Source organism: Sebastes fasciatus, chromosome 24, assembly GCF_043250625.1.
Source record: "Sebastes fasciatus isolate fSebFas1 chromosome 24, fSebFas1.pri, whole genome shotgun sequence".
In the NCBI taxonomy this organism is placed as follows: domain Eukaryota; kingdom Metazoa; phylum Chordata; class Actinopteri; order Perciformes; family Sebastidae; genus Sebastes; species Sebastes fasciatus.
This window is the reverse complement of record NC_133818.1, coordinates 10629732-10648319: the sequence shown is the minus strand read 5'-3', so window position 1 is coordinate 10648319 and position 18588 is coordinate 10629732. Positions and strand designations below refer to the sequence as shown.

The window sequence follows — 18588 nt, the reverse complement described above, 5'->3', positions numbered from 1 at the left end:
CAAAGATATTCACTGTACAAAAGATAAACGACACAGATATTCACTGTTAAGAGACAGATAAAACAAAGATATTCACTGTACAAAGATAGATGACATGGCAATCTTGTTATTTGAGTACCTCTTCCACCATCGCCTCTGGTAAAAGGCCACGTATAGTGACAATGGTCCTCCTGTCATAATGCAAGTGTGATGATTTGCAAACACATTTAAGATAAATCAAATGTATTGATACCGTGGCAGAATTAACAACACAGACACAAAGATATTTAAATATATAGATTTTATGTACATATATTCATGTGGATGACTAGAAAAGAAACACTATATTCTTACAAAGGAATGATTTTGCACAGTCGTATTTCCTAAGTTAAATAGTAATTTGATACAAAATTACTATAATAAATAAAACTCATCTCATTGTTGTTTTTATTCACACACACACATACCAGTTGTACAAACAATAAATTACAAGTTCAGTGCTGTGTTTCTGTCGTTCAGCGAGAGCGGGTTTCCCCCGCTGGAAGAGTCAGAGTAGGTTGTGTGATTGTATGTGTGGAGCGTGTGTGAGGTTTCTGCTGTGTAACTGTTGTTTCAGTGTGTCTGTATGTGTACATTTCTGTGTAAATATGGTTGAATACTAACACATATATGAAAGATCTACTCATTGTACAAAAATGTCTACATTGTGTAAATAAATCTGAATGTGTGAGGGAAGAGGCGAGAACGCTGTGTGAGTGGTATGTTGACCTGGGTCATGTACTATCAGAAAACCTTTCTTATGGTTTGTTTTCTCCTGCACAGGTGCCAGATGGGTGAGGTTTGCCACACAGGAAAAGTAACGGTTGTTGGACATAAATAACAGGAGGGTGTTTTTAAAAAGTCCATTTGATATGTAACGTACATTGTCCACACTCTGAATGCATCCTTGATTAAATTAATCAAATATGATATTGTGAGATTTGGTGGAGGATTTTAAAGAATTAGTTCACCCAAATTACAAAACTTAAACCAGTAGTTTGACATTTCGTTTCACTTTCTTGAGAGTAAGACAAGAAAATTGATACCACACTCAAATATGTCCGTCCAATATGAAGCTAGAGTCAGCAGCCTGTTAGCTTAGCATTAAAAATGGAAACAAAATGGCAAATCGTCATTTTTACACTTCACATTTTTGTACAGACTAAACAAACAAAATATGGCGCGTTAATTAAGAGATGTTGGTGAGCATATTTTTAATCTTTGGACAGATCTAGGCTAGCAGTTTCCCCTTACTTCAAGTCGTTATGCTAAGCTATGCTAACCATTTCCTGGCTCTATGCTAAGCTATGCTAACCGTTTCCTGGCTCTAGCTTCATATTTAAAAGGACAGGCATGTGAGGTATCAATCTTATCGTCTATTTCTCGGCAAGAAAATGAACAAGCTTATTTTCCAAAATGTCAAACTACTTTTTTTTAATTAAACAGCAACATCTTTTTCCAGAATCAGTGCCCCCCAGAAGTCATTTGGGACTATTTCTTCAGCAGAAAGTAGTTCCAAAGAAATTGTTGACAGTTAGGTTTGTGGATTGTCGGAAGTAACCAAGGCATTGTTTCTGGATTTATAAGTTTCTATGGATATCTTAAAACATGGGCAAATTTTTTTATTTAGGGTGAACTGACCCTTTAAAATCTGAATTGTTGTAATGTGGCCAACACCACCCGTCAGGCTTGGAAACAGATTAAAACAATCGTTTGAAAATACGGGATGTAAAGTAGTAAAATAGAGAATGAGTGATGAAAAGAAAGAGTTGAATTGCAAAAGGACATTAATGACTGCATTAGTATCTCCCTTGCTGTCGTTGCGAGTATCCAGGGCACACATTGTCATATTAGCATCGCTTCCTAAACAGATAAACAGACAAACAAAACAGATATTGACCGCCACAATAAAACGCGAGGGTCGTAAACCTCCCAGCACCAGCATAATGACTGATACAAACGGAACTGAGAGTGACGAAGCTTCAAGACACACACATGTTCACGGTACATACTGTATGTGCTTAAAACACAGGCCTGGGTACATGAATGTGCTAGCGCATAACACACACACTCGCACTACACACACGCACCAAAAATCAAGCATTGCCCCAAACTTGTGAGTCATCATTAACCTCCATAAATGTTAAGGAGTGTCGAGGTTACTTTGCCCCGTTGGTCGATTTAACCGTTTGTCCTCTGAAGGCCACCGTATACTCCCTTTCCATCGTCTTCGGGGTAAACGAAGAGTTGTCGCGGAGCGGAGAAGCTTTTCAAGAACGCAAACAGAGAAGTATCTGAACAGTTTAAGACTGACTGGACATGGGACGCAATGCAACGTCCATTAACCAAATGTCTGGGTTTACCCATTTGTTCTTGGTCACCACTACGGGAAATAGTTTGTGATCAGTCGTCCCTTCTTGCGATGCCTTTTCGGTATTCAGCTGGACAGATCAGTCAAATAAAGACACACTTGTACGCTTGTAGTTGGCGCATATGATCCAGGACCATCGTACGTTATGGACATCTCCTGTAAATTGGACATATTGGTCACCGAGTGGCTCATAAAATTCTTAATGGGAAGAATATTGGTAGGCAATCGAAAGAGAAGGAGACCATCATTTTGGTTGCGCTCATGGAACTGACCTTAGTTGCTACGAAGATTGCTACAAAGATTGCCTACCATCCGGTGAGTTTTTCTGGATGGTACGTCTACCTGCGGTTCAGTGACTGAAATGTCCAAGTTACAGAAGTAATATTGGACGTAGTACGACGGACGTGGGACAGGGTTACGATTCGGGCAGAAATGATGAGGGTGAATAACGAGTGCTTCCCATCGTTGGGGCTCTTGTCTCGGACACACTCATGGCAAAAGACAAAGGGGTGCGACTTCCAAATCCCCACAGTGATTAGAACACATGGAATAGCATAAAAATAAAAACACGACAGGCATGCCATTACAGGGCAACACACGCTAAGCCTCCAGGGGTTTGGAGACTGAAGTAAAGACAATCAGTTACTGTCCATGTGGAAATGACATGCACTTTAAGTCCTTAGCTATGCCAGAGGCGATACTTGTCACCATCATACGGACACGGTCCTCTTGTGCGCTGCATAGCTACTGTGATTCCAGGACATCCCTCTGGCATATAGTCAGGTACATCCACGACAATCTGTCTCTGAGTCTCTGTGTATCTGGTCCGGGCGCTTTCAGCCAACATTCACAGTCATGTTTAAGGTCCTACATCCAGCACTTGAGACCTTTATCAGACGTACGGAATATAGTTCTTCCTACGAATTGCTTTTTGTCTCGCGAATCATTTTTCCTCAACATCTCTTCACCAGACAGTGTTTGAAGGCGGAGGGTCGGGCGCCTAACGTGCAGCCCTTGGACAGTTTGCCATCCTGGTCCTTACACTGCACCGTCCGGCTCTGCCAGCCAGTGTCACAAGTCCTGGAGCAGGTCATCCAGGACCCCGTTGCCCAATGGGGCCCCGGGGTTGGGGTGGAGGGACCTGGAGCTGTTGGTGGCCCCGGGACCAGGACAGAGGGAGCGGGGGAAGATGTAGTGGTGCTTCTGGTGGTGGTGGTTCTCGTCGTGGTTGAGACTGTCGTGGTGCTCTGTGTGGGGGTCGACTTTAGGTTAAGAATGAGCGGAGCTGACGGCTGCTGCCGGCGGGGCATGAAGAAGCTATAACGAACATCCAGGGGCTTTTTAGCGTCCGTCGCTAGAATCTGGATCACCAGGGATTCTTGGAGGGCTCCGGGACCCATGCTGTGGAGCCACTCGTCCCTTTGGCTCCAGCCACTGTAGTTGAGCACGGAACCGTTGAGCGGGATGATTGTCTCGGACGTGGAGATCATGAACTTGCCGTTCAGGAGGTACTCGTTGCTGGGCCGTCGGAGGGCCAGGTAGGCCGTGTAGCGGGTCTGGTCCTTGGCCTTGTGCTGACGGACCTTGATGTGGGTGGAGCCTGCAGGGATCTTAACCACGTCAGTGTAGCCCTTACTGTTTGGCAAGACAGGAAGTAGAAGAGAGGTCAGATCACTGCGTAATACAGTTAATACGGTTAAAGTCCTCTCGTTTTCTTACCTCTTCTTGGTGAAGTTGCCCATAACGCGTATACACCCCGTGCTCTCGCCTCCACATATACCACACTTGTCAAACTGCAGCTTGGAGCCGATGATGCCGTCGCAGCCCGTCCGTATACACTTCCCTTTCACGCACACCGAGCTGCTGTAAGGACGACACTCCGTCCCGTCTATCACCTGAAGACAAACAGTCACAAAATCATTTTCTACATGTTTTTTTTATTCACTTGGTTGCAATCTGCAACCACACCACTAGATGCCACTAAATCCTAAACACTGCACCTTTAAATACACTGCAATCTTTTCCTTTTTTTGTTTTACTAACTCACCCTGTGAGAGAACACCACATAGTATCCTGTTCCTTTTGCTCTGCAGGTCAACTTGCACACATCTTTAGGGAGGACTCCTGCGTACTTCGGCACCCACTCGACGAACGTCTTCACCCCTTTAGGATCTGTCTGGGGACCGTTGCGCACCTCGCATTGCTCCTGACGGAAACTCTTATCTGGAGAAAAGTTTTAAAGGTTTTAAATAAAGAACTATTTATTTTATATGATAAATAAACACTTGTAATAATCATGCATGCGTTCTCTGGCAGTCACACTCACTGGATGCTGGACATGTTGTGACGCTGCAGGACCGATAGATGGCTCTCTTCCCCGTACAGTAGCGCCCGTTGTTCCGCGGCGGCGGGTTGTTGCACAGGCGCTGGGCGAACTGCAGCCCGCCTCCGCACGTTCTGGAGCACGAACCCCAAGGACCCCAGGAACTCCAGCTGCCGTGGTTGGACGCCTGGGAGGAGCGAGGAGAGGAGGGAGTGGAAGATGAAAGAGGAGTTGGAGGAAATGACAGAAGAGGAGAGTGGAGAGGGATGAAGGGGAAAGAAAGCCATAAAAAGAGGAGATGAGAGAGGACAATTAGTGCTGATCAGATATGTTGGGAAGTGGTTGCTGGGCAGGTCACGTGTCGCAGGGATGGCTCTTTGTGATAAAGAAAAATGTGGCATTAATTGTGGCGTGGAAACGAGACAGACCGAAGAGGAACGAAGCTATCCCCACGTGATAAAGCCTCTCATTAAGACAGCATGACTGGATCTGTGGTGGTGTAACAGCTCACATGCTTTCCCCCCCGAGGAACAGCCTGAATGAAATTCTTAAGGTAATGTCTTTATTTCTGCATTTTTCCAACCAGCTCTACGAGTCATCCGTGATAAAAATGACTGGATAAGTAGCATTTAACATTTTATGAGACTAAGTTTATAATCCTGCTGTTCTGCAAAGCTTTTACTTTTTAGTTCCACTGCTGGGTCTTTATTCTTTCCACAGTAAAAAAGCCACTTAATCTGCAATCAAACTACAAGACTGTGTGTAGAGGTTAAAAGACTCTGAAGGCTAAAATGGAGGGGCTTAACGTTGTAAACTGGTCGTCATGCGAGGCGGGGAAAATGAAGCGAGTCAGAACTTGGGCCGGATCCACGCGTGCCGTCGCCTGCCAAGGATCGAGTCAGACCCGTCAAATGTCATGTGACAAATAAACACAAAGAAAATATTCTTTCCCCCGTTCTTTTTTGGCTTTCCCTCTCCGACACACACACACACACACACACACACACACACACACACACACACACACACACACACACACACACACACACACACACACACACACGGTGTCGACAGCCTGCCAAGAACAGATTCGGTCCTTTAACTCATTACGGCCAAATTCAATTTAGCTCTGTTTTAGCAAGGCCAAGAAAACAAATAGCACAGATCAGCAGTGGCATAAATAAAGCAGACCACACAATGAAAGACATTTTTCTTTTCTACTTCATCTTTTTCCTTCTTAAAAGCTAAGCTGTATATTACCTTTATTTGTCTCCTTTTTTGTACAAGGTGGAAATGAGTGCTTAAAATATCAGTTTTTGAACTATAAAAAGAAATCTATTTTTGATTTTTAGTCCTTTTTTTAGTCCTCCATATTTCTGCTTACCGAGTAGTGTCTCTTTCGGGTCTTGTCCACGCACTTCCCCTGCAGGCAGATGCGTCCCTTCCCGCACGGCGTCCCCTCCACCGCCGGCAGCTTCTTGGTCAGGCACACCATCTGGCCCTGGCGGATCACGGCGCACCACAGGCGGGCGCACACGTCCATGCCCGGGCAGACGGTGTACTCGGGGCCGAAGGCCAGGCGGCACTGGCGGACGGCGTCGTAGCTCTGCCCCGGGAGCTCCTCGGGGCCCAACAGGGGCACGCGGGGGGTGTCTAGGAGGCACTCGGCTGTGGCAGGAAAGAGGGAGGAGGGCATTTAAGAAAAAAAAAGCTATGAAAGTCTTTTGATAAATGAGGCCTGTATGACATATCACTCATAAAAGTGCTGGAGCAGCAGCAGATACCGCCACGTTTGAAACGATGCTGTTGCTACATGAATTATACCTAAAGTGATGGAGTTCAACGGTGTCAACAGACGATGCTTTACGGCCGTAATAAACGACACTACTTGATGAAGTATGACTCATCTTGATTGCCTGCAGATCTTTGGCTGCACTGCAATTACACTCTTTAAGACGCTAATAGAATCGTAAATAACTCTCCACAGCAAGAGATTACAGGTTTGTTTTAAAAGTGATCACAAGGCTATCATAAGTCAAATTCACATGGATACAATTTGTAGTTGGAGAAAACCACACACTACACTCACCATTGCCGTCGTCGAAGAAGTCTGTGATGGTGGCAGAGGTGCAGCGGCTCCACGGTTTGGAGGCGTCGATGGAGGTGAGGATGGAGGACATAAGTCGCTTGTCGCTGTTCACCCCGAAGCGCTCCTCGCAGAACTTGGAGTCGTCGTGGGACAAGCCGAGCAGGTGACCTGGGACGCGGAGAGAAAAGAGTTGATGGAAGGGTAAAGAAACGATGACGCAGGTTCGCACATGCAGCAAGAATTAGAAAAGAAAACATGCATAGGTATCAGGTGTATGACATCAGACAATACTCCTGTGATTTTAATCAGTGAGAGAGAGAAGTGCTGACAGATGTGCATGCCCTGGCGTGTTTATATCTTTGTTTTTTTGTTGACGTTGGTGTCTCCATGCCTACCTATCTCATGCGCGACGGTAAACGCAGCGTGAAGCCCGTCGTCCTCGATGACGGCGCAGCTTCTCTCCGGAGAGCAGATGGTGCCGACGTCCGCCATGCCCAGGGTGTCGCAGGAGTGGTGGCCACAGAGGTCCTGGAGAAAGGAAATACTGGAAGTTTACATACATCCAAAGACATGTTTCTTTAAAGAAGTGACTTCATCCAGTCGAACAATTAACCATTCTCAAAACACTTAAAGAGGACCTATTATGCTTTTGTGTTCTTTATGTCTGCAAAGTTACAAAGTCCACATGCTCCCATGTTCCAAAAACACCGGGTACTACGCCTCCCATAATGCAACGCTTTAAAGACTCCCTGCCTTTCAAACGCCCCAACTCCAGTTTGTAATGGCACTCCATTAATAAAAGGGTCTCCAAGACAGTTTTAACCAGCCGAGCAGAACTTCCTGCGACTGCTGATTTTAATATGTACTGCTTTTTAACACCCGCTTCCTTCCTTCCTCTGCCTCCACCATCTCTCCCGTCTGCCTCACGGGGTGCCAGGGTTCACAGTATCGATCTTTGTTTTGATTTCCCACACATGTCCATGCAGATGAGGCCTCGGGGTGCGCTATCGTACCGTCACATCGGAGCTCACATTCCTGCACGGTGGCCTGTGTGCACGCGCCTACACACTCACACTGCAGCGAAACATGCTTAGGATGTGTGGAGAACATCCAAAAAAGGGGAAAACACACACACACACTCTCCCGTGGAGAGGATGAATCGTCATGTTAAGCGGTGCTGACAGGCCTGCTGGGTCGTGTGTGAGAGGCTCTCTCTCTCTGGGGAGGGTGTTTACCCGTTCCTGGCGGGTCGGGGTTTGGAACAAACTGCCTTGTGTTCTGTGCTCACACACGCATTAGTTTTTTTTTTTTTACGATTTTGAAATTGATTTTTTTAACGCCAGAATCAATATATTTGCTTCATTTGAGTCTATGTGGAGGGAAAAGGAAGCTACCGCTTTTATTGTTGTAGTCTGAGTAATGTGACGTCATATCATATAAGATTGACGGATTATATTCACCAGTAGTTTAAAACATTCTTATCTAACTACATACTTGCTGAAAATCGAACATTCTTACTGTATTAATTTGGATATTTTGTAGAGTAAAAGTCCCTAAAAGTGTATGATTCAACTTTTTCCCATGGTCTAGTGTTCAAAAATTGCAATAAATCGTAATAACGAATCACAATACTTGTAGAATTAACACCCAAGTATCGTGATAGTATCAAATCGGGAGATAGGTGAATCGTCCCAGCACTAACACGCAAGTACACTCACTTGCACATAACTATATAAGTACATGTATGGGTACAAACTTGTTGCACATATAAATGCAAGCATACAAGAGAAGAAGAGAGCGCTTGCTTTTGCCAATTGACTGCTGGATACGCGAGCAGCAAACAAAGGGAAAGTCAAACACGCTCGCTGCGTTCATGGAATTTTCTCTCGACTTTTCCACTTGCAGAAAATCTTGAAAACCATTGAAGGAAGCTTGTGTGTATAGAGAATATTGTCTTCATATTTCGTATGTTTCTCTTTCCCCCGTTTCCCACACTCTTTCACCCCGACGTCCTTTACACCTCCCTCCACTTCATTTATTTATTCATTCATTCTTTCACCCCCTTCCAGGCTCTAGAATTGTTTTTGTTACGGAAACACGTGGGGTGAAAATGGGAATATCCCGTCAGAAACGAACGTGTGACGTTGACCCATCCCTATCCGTGCATTATTTACTTCTCCCCCAGCTTTGTTTTTGTCCAAAGGCCTCTCACACGAGCATTCAAAAAGAAGGAGGGAAAGAGAAATAAGTGCAGAAATGAGACGCTAGGAGAGGGGGAGGGATGCCGGATATTAAAGAGAAGAACCGAGAGAACAAGGAGTTACAGAAATATTGGCAGAAATAACAGGAGAACAGGTGGCTAGCTGGTTGTGAAGGTCAGGAGGCGATCAGAGCTGTGTGTGTGTGTGTGTGGAACAAGACCACTTGCAATCTAAGCCAAGGCTCGTGTTAAACAAACAGCCAGCCAGACGCACACACACACACTTCAAATCCCTCTTGTAGAGAGAGTTTAGCTCACTCTGTGTGACGAAAACACCCTGCAGGCTGATTTCAACAAGCCTGCTAATCAAAAGCTATCCATCACTGACAGTTCAGACTGTCACATCATTTCATTTTGTACTCCATAAATATTTGTGTTTAGTACTCACAGAGCTTAAATCACAACAAGACATGTGAAGTGAGGAAAAGCATGAACTAGCCTAAGGTCAGCGCTCAAAGGAAAACCCATCAATGATTGCAAACAGCAGAGCAGTTTAAAGTCGCCGATGCATCACAGCGTGAAGAGAGTGACTGAACTCTCTGGCCAGTCGTGTATGCCGACAGACCTCCGGGGCTTCTAGGGGTCGAGGGTTTTGGGATCCGAGAGCTGTCTGCAGGTTGTCAACATACGCCAGACGAAGTGCAGCACGTGTGAAATATCAAGAGCAGTTAAAACAAACAGAGGGGCTAGCCGTGACGGGGGCGAGGGCTGGGAAATGTACACTTTAATGTACAGACGTGCACATAAACACACGGAGGAGGAGGAGGACAAGTGCACAGGAAAGGGAGGTGCACATCCACGGTGAAAATGACATAACTAACACACGTGTGGAGGAAATGGATTGTGTCTACATCAGCGTGTATCTTACATCAATCATCATTGGATAAGAGCCCTATTAGTGGCACCTATCTCACGATTGTATCACACATCACGCATGTCAACATCTCCACTGCTCTGCAGCTCTCTCTGGCCACCTTACAGTAGGGCTTTGTCCACTGTGCCGAGCTCCACAACAAGCCAACACAGCCGTGCATAACATTTAATGTTCCCATGTACACAGATACGGAACAGTCCCCCTCAATGTGCCCGTTGTTTTGTTCTGGTATGTGTGGAGCAGGGTGACACCGCCGCATGGGTCAGTTCACCGCGGGTACGGAGGGGGGTGTGTTGGGGGTAATTGGACCTGACCACAAAGGGATGGGTTCCCCTCCAACCCCGTGCCCCTCCTCTCTCATCTGGGAACAATGGACTGGTCTGACTTCACGGTCACAAAGTCTTCAATGAGCTCCAGTTCGAGCTCAGCGGAGGACAATAATCAGGTTCCACTTAAGTCGCTCCAAATACACAGATGAAAAAGGTTATTTTCTTTTCACACTATTTGATAGCCAGGGGGGCGCTAAAGATCACAACGGGTACGCCACGATTTTTCTCCTCTGATGTTGTCAAAATTAGATTTTGCACAGTTGCAGATAAAGATCAGGCTACATTAGTATTATACTATTTGTAGGATTAGATTCCAGTGGCGGCTGCGTAGGATTGTTTCCGAAATTGTGTGATCAAAACATTTCCAATAACTTCAGAGCGTTGTAAAGTACAAAAGTTAAAGATTGAAAAAAGATAGATGTTATCATTTCCAAAATTCACAACATGTTTGTTATCTAACTAAATATTCAGCTTCAATCCATATTTGTTGGCGTTTAGCCTTTCAAAAACAACATTTTCACTGCGGTCAACGACCTATTTGCTCTCCTGCTCGCCGCACACAGCTGTATTAACGGGGCGGTCTAGCAGCAATCTAAAAGCAACATAAATTACATTTATTTAATCACGATAAAAGTAAATGAATTAAGTTTACTTATGATGACAAAACTGATGAGTTATATTCCTCGCAGAGAGTTGATTTAATAAAAAAAAGCTAATTTAATAAGGGTGATGACGTCAAAATGACATATTTTGTCGGTTTTCCTGCAGTGTTTAGCTGTAAACAAACCTCAGCCCTGCTCATCTATCAGTTCCAATGAACAACAAGGTAAAGTAACCAATCTATGCACTCACAGATTAACCTTTAAAAGAGCTTAAAGGTCAAAGTTAAAGTGAGGCGGTGGCTGCTTTCTTTGGCTTATTAAAGGTTGCGACCCTTTAGTCAAGTCACGCATGAACTATGTGCTTATTCCGCACACAGATTTAGCTCATTTTGTCCTGCAGAGATGCAACAGATAGGGGCGAGGAACCTGCCCGTGCTGTGTTACAGGGGCTATATAGTGGGGCCATATAGTGGATGATTATACGCTCTGTGTGCGACAAAGTGGGATCACCTGCTTCGGGCGCTGACAGGTAACATCTACAGCACGTTAAGCAGTGAAGGTGAGGAGACAGAGTTATGAATAATGGAAGTGCCGCGACAGGTGAGGCACAAATGAAGTGCTAACATGGTCTGCTTGGAGATGAGAAGATGTTTTAAATCAATGGAAAGATGCAGAGTGGATGTTTTTCTTGGGTATTTTAATGTGATAAAGGAGAAATGTCCAGTTTGACTTTCTTACTTCCTGCCATAGAGGTAGCTGGACAGCTGTTTCCGTGCCCGCTTGACCCTGCCCACCCTGCCAAACCCAACCACCGGAGGATGCCACCGTCTTGCCCGTGCAGGTGTAGTGGCAACAGGGTTAAGTATGAAGCTACACAAAGTGGTTGGCACGCAGGATCTGTGCCACTTTGCCAGCCTGCTGACCTCAGGTATGCACTACCAACTGCCGTGCCAAAGCGTGATGCCGCCAGTTTGCAGCCGATGCCAAGAGATCCGAGGTAATGGGCTACCACTGGCGCTTACTTCTTTTTCCGTCTGAGCCACGACAAGACCCTGCATGAGCTGTAAACACACACACACACACACACACACACACACACACACACACACACACCGCAATCCAAGGCGAGCTATCTGACTGGAGCTATAACCGCTATGAAGCCACACCCGGAGAGGTGAAGAATGCATGATGTGCTGCTGCTGCTGCTGCTGCCCTGCGGCTTTTCCACCAGGCAGGGAGGGAATGAGAATGGGACGGTGAAAGAAGGAGAGTGTGGTCTCGGTAAACGCGGGGCTTCTCACAGGGTGGATGTGTTTGTTTTTCTGACAGCTCCCAGCCCCAGCTGACAGACGCTGGAAAAGTAAGTGGGGGAAAAATGTGCAGACTGGAGTGATGAGAGAGAGCGAGAGAGGGAGAGAGAGAGAGAGAGAGAGCGAGAGAGGGATGACTACCTAATTAACTGCAGTTTTCAAGGGATATTTCTGCAATGCATCCAGCAGCTGATTTCAAACCCTGGGAAGAATTTGCGGCGGGCACGCGCCTCAGTCAGATCACACAGACTTCGAGGCTTTTTTTGTGGGCTGTCAGGGGACTGGGAGGGGAGTAGGAGGCTGGAGACAGAAGAGCCATGCCTAGAAAAACACCAGGCGCAGGAAGTACAGTTTTTATGGAGTTCTAGAGAAGCTGCGCTGCATTACGGCACGAGAGATTCAGCAGAAAAGGAGAGAGAGGGAGGAAGGAGAAAGAAAACATACAAAAAGGGAGGTTGATATAACCGGGGGACATGTGGGAAGCAGGTTGTGCGGTCTTCGCTTCTGATTGATGGTGATGGTGATGGTGATGCAAATGGTTCACAGTTTAACACTTTGTGTCCTTACCTCCTGGCTCAAGGGGGAAAATATCATGCAATTACTGTTATATAATATAAAATATGTGTTTTGCGGTTTATAAGTTAGGGGTTCCCAAACTTTTTCTGACACAAATTAGAGCCCCACTTGATAAGATTTGATTCCCAGGGTCCCCCATCTGGCTTCTCAATAGTTTTTGTTGACACTGACTGCTTACAGTATGATACCAGAATGTCAGTTTTGTCTACCTGAAGGCTGTTGTGTATCGCACTGAGCTTTGTAGATTTCTATTTCAACAGCAGGTAAAAGTACAATACTGTATATACAGAAACAGGATATGTACATTTATGTATACATTACATGTTAGCTTTCGTGTAAAGTCATATACAGTGTACAGACACTTTGCCACAAAATGACATCCGTGCCAATAAATACAATTTAAAACCCGCAACAATGGAAAAAAACTGCAGTAGTTCAATAAAACACAACAAATTGTACCTCCTCCCAGTACGTAACGCTATATGTTATAGATATTTATGGAATATACATGTATGTCTGACAGATTTTGATAAATGAATGGAAGTTTTATTACAGAAAGTGTATTAAAGTAGTCATTGTGTTACTTATGAAACAAATTATTATAGTGCTGCATGGGGACCCCCTGGAACCCCCTCAAGGACCCCTGGGGGTCCCCAGACCCTACTTTGAGCACCACTGTTATAAGCTTTTTGCTCAATCTGCCAAGTGCTTAGCTACTGCTGCGTGCACCATCATAATAAAAACAACCTTTATTGGAATCACACCTGTGCGTAAAGGCCGCCTCTCCACAGGCGCGCATCAGGTGAGAGGAGCGGACAGGACAGGTGGAGGTGGAGGTGTGAAGGGGGGTAAGTTTTGTTTACCTGCCTGGTGAAGAGGATGGCTGCGTCGTGGTGCTGCTGGTGGTCGTCGTCCAGCGGGTTCTGCTGGTTCTGCCACTTGCAGAAGCTCTTGAGCGTCGCAGCAGCGTTCTTGGTCACCTCCAGTCCTTTCTCCTTCTCAGCCACCACGGTGACCTTCACCACCGACAGCCGGATGGGGTTCTCGATGCTGGCGTGTCCGTACAGCTTGGAGGCGATGGAGGCCAAGGTGAGCAGGTAGTGGTTCAGGTCCTTTCCGTACTTCTTGGTCATGGTGTCGTCTGCCACCAGGAGCAGCTCCACGTGCCTGGCGCGCGACACCGACCTCTTCCTCCTCCGATGTCTACTTGTCCCGCGCGCATCCCTGCGTGCTCTATCTCTTGTCCCGCAGCTCTCGTGTGCCTCCCGCGCGTTCTCGAAGGTGAACCTCTCGCGTGTGAACACGTGCAGCGCGCTCTCAACGTTCTTATCCTGCAGAGGAGCGCGCACCACAGGTGTGATGGTGTAGCGCGCGTGGTGCACGGCGAAGAAGCCCTCGAGCCCGCCGCCGCACAGGTTGAAGACAGCCAAGGACTCGGGGTTCGAGTCCACCGTGCCTCGGTACAAGCACTCTTTCTGCAGAGGCGTCATGTGGAGCACGGACTGGACCGAGTCGTCCCGCTCCATGTCCAGCTGGAAGCGGCTCCCATCCAGGTAGAGCAGGTAGCCCACCTTGCCTCCTGCGTGGTAAATCCGGTCAACGGTGCGCACGACCCCGTCTGTTGCAGGTGGAAGATAGAAACCCTGGAAAGAAGTAGCTCCAAGCTGCAACTCCACCTCCACGACGCACAGCAGCAACAGTAGCCGAAACCAGAGCATGCTCTCGGCTAGAGCTGCTGCAAGGATCCGCACCATTGTTCATTCCAAAATAAAGCATCTATGTGGATCTCCACTAAAACCACCCAACTTGTTCCTCCAAAAAGAAAAAGTGCATCCTCCCTGTGTCCAAATCCATAACCAACAGGCGAGCAAACAAAACCCAACAGAGGAGAGAGGAGGAAAATGGAAAAAAAGAGCAGCAGAGAGAGAAACTGTGTGTGCAGAGCTGGAGAGCACTGAGCTGAACTTGGAGAACAAAAACACAAAGTTTGCTCTTAATAGGACCCGGAGAGAAAAAGTCCTGCCCCCTTTGCGCTCAATCACCACTCCCCCCCCCCCTTCTCTCTTCTCTTCTCTCTCTCTCTCTTCCTCAAATCAGAGTAAAGTCAAGTGCTGGAGGAGAGAAACCTGAACAATGCTGTCACTAGTGTGTTTCCCATTGCCTCAGCAGAGAGAGGTTGCAAGTCCATCAACAAATCCTCATGAATCATGTGGAGAAGGAGGAAAAAGAAGATTTCAACTTAAATAAATCATACCTCACAATGACCCCTTCTCATTAAAGGGACTATTTGTAAGTTTCAGAAATGCTTGTTAACAGCGACACCTGTGGCCGTTAAGTCAACGAAAGTCAGCGTCGGGCTCGCGCTTGTGCTCGCTCTAAATAGACGTGAAAAAGCATCGCTCAACACAGTGAGGCGACACACGTCAGTTAAAACCACAATATCACTCTATATTTCAGCTGCTTGGCAGTAATGTTAGCTGACCAGACGAAGGTCTCTCCATGAATCACTGCTGATCCTAGTGTTGGCTTTTCCTGCTTCAGCAAAAGCGGGTCGGTGCCGGGGCTGAAGCAGGAAGAGAAAAACGTTATCGCCTCCCGACTGCGCCCGCTTGTGGAGTTGCGGAGCTCCGTCACTTCACAAGACACGGGAAACCTCTGTTGGTGTTACATTCACTAGATATTCTCAGAGCTAAACTAACTCTTCTGCAGTGTGGAGTGAGCGCGCGTTCACGTCTAGAGGTGGAGCGAGACAGCGAGAACGCGCGCGGTGTGTGTGAAGGCAAGCAGGCAGAGGAGCAGTGACTTCAGCCACACGCGAGCGCGCATGGGATCCCGACCCGGTACATTCAAATAAAAAACAATTAATAACAATATATTGCAATATCAAAGGATAAATGTATAAAAAATAAAAAAAACATGAAGTACAGGAGTAAATAAAAGGCAGAGTGTGAGTTACATCTATTATGTGTTGTTTGTTGTGGTTGTCTCTTAGGCTGTGACATGCACTGACATATCCTGCAGCTTCTATGCTGATGACACTATGTTCTCCAAATAGATGTATTTTATTTTGGTCATAGAGGGAATCGAAATCTTGGAGTTTACATTTAATTTTTGTAAAGAATTGTTTTCCTGATTTCTTCATATGTGCTACACACACGTCACTGGTGTGTTTCCCATTGCCTCAGCAGAGGAGAGAGGTTGCAAGTCCATCAAAAAACCCATATGAATCATGTTGAGAAGGAGGAAACAGAAGATTTCAACTTAAATAAATCATACCTCACAATGACCCCTTCTCATTAAAGGGACTATTTGTAAGTTTCAGAAATGCTTGTTAACAGCGACACCTGTGGCCGTTAAGTCAACGAAAGTCAGCGTCGGGCTCGCGCTTGTGCTCGCTCTAAATAGACGTGAAAAAGCATCGCTCAACACAGTGAGGCGACACACGTCAGTTAAAACCACAATATCACTCTATATTTCAGCTGCTTGGCAGTAATGTTAGCTGACCAGACGAAGGTCTCTCCATGAATCACTGCTGATCCTAGTGTTGGCTTTTCCTGCTTCAGCAAAAGCGGGTCGGTGCCGGGGCTGAAGCAGGAAGAGAAAAACGTTATCGCCTCCCGACTGCGCCCGCTTGTGGAGTTGCGGAGCTCCGTCACTTCACAAGACACGGGAAACCTCTGTTGGTGTTACATTCACTAGATATTCTCAGAGCTAAACTAACTCTTCTGCAGTGTGGAGTGAGCGCGCGTTCACGTCTAGAGGTGGAGCGAGACAGCGAGAACGCGCGCGGTGTGTGTGAAGGCAAGCAGGCAGAGGAGCAGTGACTTCAGCCACACGCGAGCGCGCATGGGATCCCGACCCGGTACATTCAAATAAAAAACAATTAATAACAATATATTGCAATATCAAAGGATAAATGTATAAAAAATAAAAAAAACATGAAGTACAGGAGTAAATAAAAGGCAGAGTGTGAGTTACATCTATTATGTGTTGTTTGTTGTGGTTGTCTCTTAGGCTGTGACATGCACTGACATATCCTGCAGCTTCTATGCTGATGACACTATGTTCTCCAAATAGATGTATTTTATTTTGGTCATAGAGGGAATCGAAATCTTGGAGTTTACATTTAATTTTTGTAAAGAATTGTTTTCCTGATTTCTTCATATGTGCTACACACACGTCACTAGTGTGTTTCCCATTGCCTCAGCAGAGGAGAGAGGTTGCAAGTCCATCAAAAAAACCATATGAATCATGTTGAGAAGGAGGAAACAGAAGATCTAAACTTAAATAAATCATACCCAACAATGACCCCTTCTCATGAAATTCAAAAAACATCAGCAAAACAAGTTCACTCCCACCACCATTTATCACAAACCATCAAACACCAGTTATTTTTACACTTTTACCACTTTGACTCCTTTAATAATTGAAAGCGAAAAAGTCCAGCAGGACCTTGACTGGAGAGTTTCAGCAAACCAAGAGATGGAATAGATAATTTATGGCCGCTCCCGGAGTAAGAGTTGTGGGAGTTCGCTTGTTCCCGTGTGAGGCGTGTTTAATGGAGGAAAAATCTGTGAGCATGCATACAGTAGAGGAGAGAAAGTAAAGGAAAAAAAAAAGTTTGCAGGTGTGTGACGAGGGAATGGAACTACCCCGGGAGCTGTCGGGATTATTTATTGTACCTTTAGGGAAGTGTGTGTGGTGGTGCCAATGGGATGTCGTACTAGGGGGTTTAGCCATGCGTACAGTCACCGTGTCTCGCACAAACACACTCACAGCCAATGTCTTAAAAAGTTCCTGCTCATGTGCTGAGTCACCTAACAGCTAGTACCTCTGCACACCCCAGAGGGGGGTTTCAATGCATGCCGAGAGGGAGGCCTTCCACGCCGAACTCGAGAGCACATATTAGGTTTCGTCAAACGGTGTTGAGCCCAGTGTCGGCTCTCCTAAAGCAGCGCGCTAATCCAAAGCCCCTTATGACTGAGCGGTGTGGGTAGTAATGGCAGGGGATGCAGCCAGGGACAGGGAGTGGGGGCGTGAGAGCGAGTGGGCGGTTCGGCGGAACACGGTGTGCTGCCGCCGTAAGCCTCGCCGCCCCCCTCCCCCTGTCAAATCCCACCGTGGTGGAAGGGTGAAAGGAGAGGAAAGGACAAGAGGGAACAAATTGAAATCAATAAGTAAATAAATACATTTATACTAGGGGCTGTTCAGGATGGAGGAGCACGCTATGCGGCCACCAACGGACAGCTTCCTCCCAAGGGGGTGGAGTTGACCAAAGAAGGGATGCCTAAACCCCTCACAGGAGGGTACAAAAAAAAGAGAAAAAAATAAAGACAAATAAAATAAATTTGCCAAAAATGTCTCTTCTTTCGACCAACCCCAGATTATTACTTTGCTGTTACTGTTATCATGTTACCCAATATACTGTCTGTTTTTTTGTCTTGACTTGTCTCACCTGTTATGTCCTTTCGCACAAAATAATAAGAATGTATTCAAATAAGCCTCCAGAGGATATATTCCTCAACAGGAGGGTTGGAGGGGGCCATGGTCGCGTTTGAAACCTCTGCTACTGCCCTGCTGCAACCTAATATTGAACATGTGCCCTCATCCAGTATTGAGCTGATGTCCAAATCGACTGTTATGCAATCCCACCCCCACTACCCGTCTCTTTTTCTCTCTGTCCTCAAGTCTCCAACCCCCCCCTCCACCCCCTGCTGCCGGGTGTATCTCCTTTACACCAAACTGTCAAGTGTATTACCTGCAGTAAAAAAAGACGCCTGTAAAGACAGAGCAAACCGGAGCTGTGTGTGTGAGAGAGAGAGGATGTTTGATCATG

At 46.2% G+C, this 18588-nt stretch overlaps 1 protein-coding gene across 1 annotated transcript; it reads right to left on the bottom strand.

Annotated features, from left to right (window-relative positions):
• Positions 1 to 265: 265 nt before the first annotated feature.
• On the bottom strand, positions 266 to 14719 carry adamts5 (ADAM metallopeptidase with thrombospondin type 1 motif, 5 (aggrecanase-2)). The gene is made up of 8 exons (XM_074627278.1): positions 13616 to 14719; positions 7197 to 7329; positions 6802 to 6969; positions 6097 to 6380; positions 4716 to 4899; positions 4437 to 4612; positions 4109 to 4284; positions 266 to 4024 (listed from the first exon to the last, which is right to left on the bottom strand). Exons 1-8 carry the CDS (start codon positions 14504 to 14506, stop codon positions 3343 to 3345), a joined length of 2694 nt encoding a protein of 897 aa, XP_074483379.1. The 5' UTR covers positions 14507 to 14719; the 3' UTR covers positions 266 to 3342.
• Between the last annotated feature and the right edge of the window lie 3869 nt (positions 14720 to 18588).

Coding starts and splice junctions, on each gene's coding strand:
- adamts5 (XM_074627278.1), bottom strand. CDS start 14,506: ATGGTGCGGATCCTTGCAGCAGCTCTAGCCGAGAGCATGCTCTGGTTT. Junction 4,285..4,436: donor ATGTGGTGTTCTCTCACAGG/GTGAGTTAGTAA, acceptor GTTTGTCTTCAG/GTGATAGACGGGACGGAGTG. Junction 4,025..4,108: donor GGCAACTTCACCAAGAAGAG/GTAAGAAAACGA, acceptor CTTGCCAAACAG/TAAGGGCTACACTGACGTGG.